This window comes from Ciona intestinalis, unplaced genomic scaffold (assembly GCF_000224145.3).
Source record: "Ciona intestinalis unplaced genomic scaffold, KH HT001132.1, whole genome shotgun sequence".
Lineage (NCBI taxonomy): Eukaryota > Metazoa > Chordata > Ascidiacea > Phlebobranchia > Cionidae > Ciona > Ciona intestinalis.
In genome coordinates, this window is record NW_004191453.1 from 3725 (window position 1) to 12642 (window position 8918).

Sequence of the window (8918 nt, forward strand, 5' to 3'; positions counted from 1 at the left end):
TTAAGAAGTTTTGTGAAGCATGTTATTTATATATACACGGATCATTACGAGTGTATAACGTTGTTAAGCGCCTTTTAAAATAGCTTTTTAGAAGTACATGAATTCAACCGAATGATTTTTGCAAGTATGTGGAAGACTGTAATAATTCGATACAACCCAACCCACCTGGATAAACGGACACTTTTTAATGTCGGGTTTTCTTCATATGCGGTTTCCCCAAGAAGTGGGACTTCATCTTGCGCTTTGTTTATATCCATTGGTTAGATCAACTACACACCAACATTTAAAACGATACAATCAAAAATATTTTATCTTCTACCTCTTTTTCTGTAAAGTTGATTTCAGCAGAAAAAAACAGTATTCGAATTTTCCGAAAATATTTAAATTTACCAACCAAATATTCACCACGACCTCTTAATACAGTTTTAGAACATTGTGTCAAGTAACAACTTAAAACCTTTTTCTGGTCGGCAGTAATCAACCGAAAACGGAGATTTTGCTTTAGCAAATCACGCGCGAAAGACGTTTCAGCTGATCAGAATTGTGATCCCTGCAGCCGAATTAGTTCCGCATGGTTTCGTTTACTGCCGTGAACAAAAAACCACACTGGGAAATTGAACTGCCTTTCCTGTCGGAATATTTATGTAGCGCGAAGAAGTTTCTGGTTAAGTGCCGCATTGTATTTATCGGTTGTCGTTATGACATTTCGATATATAAACTAAGGATTAAGAAACTGTTTAAAAGATTAACGCATGAAATTAATAACTCCGTTGCGAAATTTTATTTAAAGGGAATTTTAAGATAGAATAATTATGTTCTAAATTATATGTACGCTTTGAAGCCGCTTGGCCTTTGTAACCATCATATATAGCGAACTATTGTTCTTCGGTCCAGTGGCATTGAACTGATTGTAGGTTTTGGTACACAATGACGAATTCTTTCTCATAAAGTCTCATGAACTAAAAATAAAGTTAGCAGGTGACGCGTTTACACTGCAACAGATTGTTTAAGTAAGTGTTTGGTATTGTTTCGAATCAGCCTTAGCGCTAAGTTTAGTATTAAGTTTCATTCTCTTTCAAGGATCAATACACCAATCTGACATTTAATATTGGTACGGTCTAAGATAGGTTGTTTAATTTTCTTTTTAAAACACAGCTGTGTCTTAAGTTGCTGCTTTATGTTATTGATTTAAAAAAAATCTTTTAAAGTAGAAACTTTTGTTTGAAAAGAAAACTTTAATTAATTGTTACCGGAAATACGGCCTGGCGACGAAAGTCAAACCCGCCCATCTAAATCAAGTAACACAGATCGAAGGGGTCGAAATAGAACTTTAGCACCTGACGCCATAGAAAAAAAAAGCGAAGAAAAGAAACAAAAACTTCCAATCGTCCTTTCGGAAGTTAGTAGTCAACAGAAGATTCAGTAAAACTTTATGAACAATAAAAGTTTTAAGAGAATAATCGACAAGAACTTCAGTAAAATGATTTATGTTTTAGTCATGTTGACAGTGATTCTTGGGGTTATTGAATCTGCTATCATTCAATTTCCAAACGCACAAGAAGAAGGCACAAGTATCACTCCAGCTTTTAAACTTTATAAGGATAAAACATTTACACAGGAACTAAAAAGTCTACCGAAGTTTACTTCCGATGAAAACCTGTTTATTGAGGTAAGTTTCTTATGAGCATTACACTTTAGTTTAATCCACATACTACCTGTATCTTACTACACTTCTTGCACTTAAGTATTCACTTTATCAAGATATGTTTAAATTTTGCATTATCGATATGTGCAGTAAAATGAGGTAAGATAGGACACTTTGTCAGACAAAGGTTTTTTTAATTTTTGTTTTTACGGACTTCTACTTAATGATAATCAGAAAAAAGAATGTTACAGAATTATTCAACAGTATTATCACGATTTTATTAAGCACGCGTCAAAGCAGATTACTGTTTTAAAATATTTTTAAAAAAATGTTACATATAGAAACAGTATGGTTTGAACAGGTAAAATAACGAAATAGTAAGGTGCTAATTTTGAATGCTTGTTAAATCATAATAAAGCAGATGACATTTTGTAGTTTGCGGCAGTGAACGATTAAACTAGTTTTATAGTTCATGACAAACACATGAATGTTTCGTACAGTTTGATTTTGTCTCATAAAACTAGTTTTAGTTTTGTGAAAAAAATCTTACATATAAACGAGGAAAATAAGCAGAGGTTTAATATGACGTTAATTTAGTATTAAAACAACAAAAAACACCGTTTTGTAGTTTTATATACAAAGTTTGCATGGCAAAGAAAATAGCACAGCCGGTTAATTTCGGTTAGTTATAACTACAAGTTGCAGAACACTAATAATATAAAAATATTTTAATTTCGTGTCCCATATTCCTTGACATTATAGTTTTATAATAATAACTTTGATTTGTCTCTTCGATTACGGTATCGAAGATTAAATTTTTTTTATAAACATACGGATTATAAACATATGGTGGAGTGGGGGAAGATGGGACATTTTCTCATTCCATTTGCTCGGGCCATATGGTTATGGTATAGTAAACAAAGAACAATTAAACAACTATGAAACTGTATCCCCACGACTCCCATTTACCGTTGTTAATTGTTTAAAACACGATCAGGATATTTGGATATTACGGGCTAAAGGTGTCCCGTCTTCCCTCACCCTACTATATTTACATTTATTTGGAAGAAAATAAGCGTGGTCGCTACACCTAGCCGTCAGACGAGCCATTTATTATAATTAGGTTAAACTTCTAGTGGAAACCTAAGTGTGCGTAAAGACCATTTTCCGCACCTTAAAGTTAATATTTGGCGGTAATTTTGAATACATATATATATATATATATATATACATATTGAAATAAATAAATAAATAAATAAATAAATAAATAAATAAATAAATAAATAAAAAGATAGTAATAGAAGACAACACAGAAACAGAAGCGAGTAATACAGCTGCTGTGATAGTGAAAAAATCTTGAAATTTGTGGATAAAGAACTCAAACTAAAGTAATGGATAAGAGACTGTATTTTTTTCAATTTAACCTTTAAAACATGAGTTAATTAAAATATTAATTCATACATTGTGGATAAGGTGGTAATTGTTAGGTCAAGACGTTTAAGCTGCGAGAAATCTTCTAAGAGTGGGTTGGTTACGAATATTAATTTGTAAAGAAGACCATAATTTAGGACCGATGTAGCTCATATAGACTATTGGGAAGTTAATTTGTTGTAGAATGGAATGAAGAATTTGGCTTTACCTCTTGTTTTTCTAATAAGGTGTAGTGGTTTGGGGAAAATTTTGACAAGTCGGAGTTGAGGGAGTTTTGTAGGTTTTTATTGCCAAATTTTGAAAGGTTTGCTTTTAACTCATTAATTTATACCTCACGAGCAATTAAAATACACAACATAGTGCACGGCCTACTAGAGATATCTCTAGTAGGCCGTGCATAGTGGTATAATAACAAGATAATGTTTGGATAATATTTTACAAATTCGGATACTTGCAACTTGGATATATATTAAAAGTGGTATGATGCGAAAAACAGTGTACTTAGCAATACCAAGTCTGTATCAAAGTTGTAAACTTTTTTATTTTTTTTTATCAGTTTTCTGTTATAACAAGTTTATATGCATTTGAATACAATATTTATGAATTGATGTTCAAACAACATCCATTATCGTTTAAACAGTGCCAATTTTCTCCCTTTTTAAAAAAAACTAACATTTTCAAAACTAAAGTAGGACAAGAGTTTTCCTAATGGTAAAGAAATTAATTAATCAACATAAACAATGATTTTAAACTGTCCCATCTTATTACCCTGTGTTTTTTTTAAATTCGTAAAGTTTCACCTGTTGTGCGAATCGCTAAATAACCCCTCGTGTGTTCTATTATTTTTTTGGATTGTCGTCTCATTAAAAAATGATAGTACTAATTCGTGGTATCAACCCAAAACCGTCATGTATTTGTTTTTGAAAACATTGAGTAATATCTGCTGTGTCCCATCTGCCCCACTCTACTGTAGACATCAATTGTATATGCATTATTGTTTTGTTTGGTGTTACAAGATCGGAGGCTAACAAAATTTTATTTAATTTTTCCGTCAGATTTCCGTTAAAGCGAATGTTAAGTTGGTGTTGCATCAATGTTGGGGAAGTCCCTCTAAGTCGTCAACCGATCCCACCAGATTCACATTCATTCAATCCGGGTTCGTGTTACTCCAGTCTTCAGTAATAATTTACACATTATATATTTATTGGTTATACGATGCTTAATGTCAGTAAAACAATTTTTACAACCTCGGTACTCAACTTTGTAAATAGTTATACATGTACATTTTCACCACAAACAAATTGGGAAGGGATGGTGTTACAAGTAGCTTGGAGCCTTCATATAAGTAAAATAAATATAATTTAATCATAAATAATTTTTTAACGTCTATGGAACATCAGCAAGCTAATCTTTACGAATTTTATGAATATTTATTTTTTATATTTATATTATACTTTCAATGTTATAGTGCTTTGCTTACACGGCGACATAAACCTCGGAATTCGCAGCAGTAATCATAATAATAATATAATTTGTTTTGTGTTACTATTAGGAATAAAGCGAAGCGGAATCAAAAATATTAAAACAAACAAATAAACTGAGAATGTCTGAGAAATATTTTTAACAGAGTTTACATGTTATGATTTTTAAACTATACGTATGTGTTGTATCGCCGCAAAAATAACATAAATGCGCATTCGCGACAGTGACGAATCATAGAGCCCACGAACCCTATATAGCCCGGCAGACGGATTAGGGGTCCACTATGATTTACCATTCGTTATAAAACAAGTGTTCGCATTTGTATTCACAAATATGTTAAAATATCGAACTGTTCTTGAGTAAATGATAAAATCCTAAATTGTGAAGTCAGAATTTGATGTATTATGTAATAATAATTAGATTATCACAACTGATCAGTCATAAGTCATAAGCTGCCAGAGTATATCCAAATCGATATACGATGTATAATAAATATGTTAACAAAACTTAATAAAGGCGAATTATTGTGACCCATGGCCTAGATATAGATTTGAAAAAAACATTCAGCATATATTCCCCATTGTTTCAGAAGCTAGCTGTTTCGTTGTTTGGTTGTTTGAAAGTGATATCACGTTTAAGCATTTCTATCAATACACAAATTTTGATTTTTCGCTGCTATTATTTCCCTTTAGTCTAATATAGTAAGGTGTGGTATGATAGGACATGGGGCATATTGAGACACCTAATTTAGGTTTCATTTACGAGTCCCATTTGATAATAGACGAAAACATATCTTACAGTAATATTTGAGCATTCTCACGGTTTAATATATTGCACAATATGTGATTCCTTGTTGTTGAGCAGTAAAACTTGGTGTTAGACAAGTGCAACATATTTTAATGGCTCATAAAAAAAGACAATTTTGAATTCATAGAAAAATTGTGAAACGTACTTGAAAAAATAAGCAGTGGTCAATATGGTTTAAATTAGTAATAAAAAATAACAGGAAAATACCGGTTTGCAATTATTTACATAATGTTTATGTTATAAATAACTTAGCACACATACCTCGTTATTTACGACATGTTGACTGCAAGTTTAAATTAACTATTAACTTAAAATCTTTTACTTTTGTATCCCATCTTTCTACACTTTTTTATGTGTTGCAAGTATTTATTGCCCAACTTTTAAAGGTTTGTTTTTAATTCAATAGTTAATACCTCATAGGTATTTTAAATATATGATAACACTGAAATTATAGCAAGATAAAGTATGGAAAATATATTAGAAATTTAGTTACAGGCACTTGTAGAAAAGTTTACATATTCCGTGGTATCACCCCTAAGGCCGTTATTAACGTTTTTTAAATATTCCGAACACATGCTTTTACCCCTCCTTACAATATATTTTTAGTTGTGCTTTCAACCATCTCGTTTCCACTCAAATTCTAATGAACGGGGTTTCAAGTAAAGTTCAATTTACGCACAAAGTTTTCCACTTCAATGTCGACCAAGCGGAAACTTACATTCACTGTACAATAGAATACTGCGCTACCGAACCTTGTCAACCTGTAGGTATTTTTCAACGGCTATATAGATTTGTTGTGACATCACGGCAAACACTTTTTAATTTATCCATTAACGTTATTTTACTTCACATATTATGTACACAACAAATTTCTTTGCAGAACTGTTCTTCCAGAAGAAAAAGAAACTTGCTTGAAAGACGTACCATACTTAAAAATGATTATTTAGAAAAAACTTTTTTTGTTATAACAGTTTGAGGAAAGATCGATTGTTTTACTTAAAGTTGTATAGGTTTGTATTAGAGATTTAAACGTACCCTGTGTGCCACATTCCTTTACTTTATATACCTGTGTGTATAGTACTGTTGGCAATGTGACGTTTTTACACTATAGGGTAATGCATGGAAAACCGATTGGCGTATGCGCTTCCAAATATATTAATACTGTTATTGCATTACATAAAAGGGATATGACCGATATCTTACGGAGAATATGGTTTTTATTATTACTGCTGAAAGAGAGTAACGCGATCTTGTGATATGCGTATTACTGTGTTACAGTTTTCAATGCAGCTTAACTAATGATATAGTGGGATGGGGTTAGATGGGACACCTTTTTGATCTATTTTCTTCTCCAATTTGGTAGTAAACAAACATTCAACGTTTTTTTATAAAACTTTATCCTCACGGCTCCTATAGACCGTTGTTAATTGTTTAAAACACGATTATAGGATATTTGGTTATTATGTGTTAAAGGTGTCCCATCTTCTCCCATCCTCGATAATTAACTGTTGCTGGGAAAGGACGTTATAATGACGCAGAGAACCGAACGTTCGTGTGGGTATAAAGAAATGTTATTATTATTTGGCTTTCTGCGGCACACTTATCCGAACATTTAAATATTGGTCGCGACCAAAGTTAGTATAGACCGTTGGTCGCGACGAGCGGCCGAGTTCAGCAGTATAAATAATTCAAAGGTCGTCGTAAATAAGATTAAGGTATATAAGCATGCATGAAGACATTGGGCAATTTGGTCGTTCGATACCTTCTTTATAACGCATTTACCGAGTAGAATACGAAAAAATGTTTCATATGTTCCCTTTATACACTGGCGCTTGCTGAGGGCCAACTAAAAATATTTTCGGTGAAGTATCATAGAGTTATATTGTATACATGCTGAATCGCTCATCGGTCTCAATCTAATGAGGTGTTATAGTGATGGATGCTTAGAATGAGTATATACCTTCACCATTTCAGATCATATTAGACTTAAATTAAAAGGCACAGGCAGAGCCAACTTAAAGGTAAGTTTAGTTATTGATTGACAACTTAGTATGCACCATAGAAACGTCAATATTTCCAATCCACGAAGCAATCTAAGAGCATAGGGTTGAAGCCGTTGTGAAACGATATAAACACAGCTAATACCACATTACCACGCCGTATACTTCCGCACTAGTCAAGTCATTGTGCACATATACAAAGATAGTGTCAACTGCAGAACTTGCAAAAGGAAGACAGCATCGTATGTTGCCTACGCTCCCGGTTGATATTAATAAATTAAACAGCGGTGACTGCTGCTATTCGACTTTATGTAACTCGTTCGCAGTACAAAGCGAACCGCTGCTTTAGTCTGCCCAGAGAAAATACGAAAATGCATTTTCAAACACTCAACCAATTTAGACGTGGTGGATTTGGCAAGATGGTGTTTAATGAGAGCTCCAGCATTCAGATCTATCTGATCCAATGGAGGGCAGCAGATGGAAACACATTCGGCAATATTGTCACAAAGGGTGTCTGCTTGGTGAACAACACATTGTCGGGTCGACTGGGAAATATGACGTTAACGACAATTCATTTAATGCCCAAGTAAATACACCTAATTAACACAATGGGTCGGCGGTCGACTGTGGCATGGATTTTTCCATATGCCTTTGTGGCATATACAACACGTACCGAAATAGACACAATATAAACGAATTTCGCTGATCTTTCACTTTGTATTGATGAAGTCTACAAAGCGGGAGCGTCAATTGGTCAGTGGATTTCAGTTTCCAATTTGTTAGAAATACCTTTCTTAATAAAGTTCAAGCCTTATAATTCTAATCACTATAATCTTCATCAAAAAGCCATTTTGACGAGCAAATGTGCTTGGTTCTTGAAATATCGCAGTATTTAGATGAAAATCAGCATTGAGCGATTAATGGTAAAATGCTATGGCTTAAGATCCAATATGGTGATAGTAGTAAGGATGTGCTGATATTAGGGAGCGCTTTTTCGTTGAACCTATTTTTTGTTGGAGCGCTTTTTGTTGAATCGATTTTTTTTTTCTCTTTTTTGATGGATTTTTTTTCACTCTTTTTTTATGGTATTTTTTTCTCTCTTTTTCTCTTTTTTTCTGGCTCGTAATTTTTAAGTCGTATGTGGGCGTGCGAGATGTAAATTTTAGATTTGGATATTTGGGTCGTATGTGGGCGTGCGAGATTATGACAAAGTATACTAATACCTTTTGTGATAACTATTAAATATAGTTATAATTTTGCTATCATTTAAATTTTTGTTTTCGGTAAAAAGTTTTTGAAACTGTTTGAGAGATTTACCTTTACATTTATAAATAACGTACAAGACACATCAGTAATAACCACATACGTTTGAATAAATACTTTGCATGGTTTGTTCGTTGTAAGACCATGATGAACTGTGTGTTTGTATGAAAGTAATATATTCTGAATAGTAAGGGTGGAGACCAAAGAACGAATTTAGTCGGCGCCGTGGTGTAGTGGTTAGCGCGCCTGCCTGTAACGCAGAGGTAATGAGTACAAGGCTCGACGCTGCT

General features: G+C 33.1%; 1 protein-coding gene across 2 annotated transcripts; it reads left to right on the forward strand.

Moving 5' to 3' along the window:
* The first annotated feature begins 1155 nt into the window (after nt 1–1155).
* Nucleotides 1156–6574, forward strand: LOC100184877 (uromodulin-like). Of its 2 annotated transcripts, none has more exons than XM_026840128.1 (4): nt 1156–1669; nt 4132–4232; nt 5972–6132; nt 6246–6574. In XM_026840128.1, exons 1-4 carry the CDS (start codon nt 1433–1435, stop codon nt 6278–6280), a joined length of 534 nt encoding a protein of 177 aa, XP_026695929.1. In that variant the 5' UTR covers nt 1156–1432; the 3' UTR covers nt 6281–6574. The 2 variants fall into 2 exon arrangements, with proteins under 2 accessions (XP_026695929.1, XP_002130646.1); XM_002130610.3 differs by having other exon boundaries at nt 5972–6128.
* Nucleotides 6575–8918: the final 2344 nt, after the last annotated feature.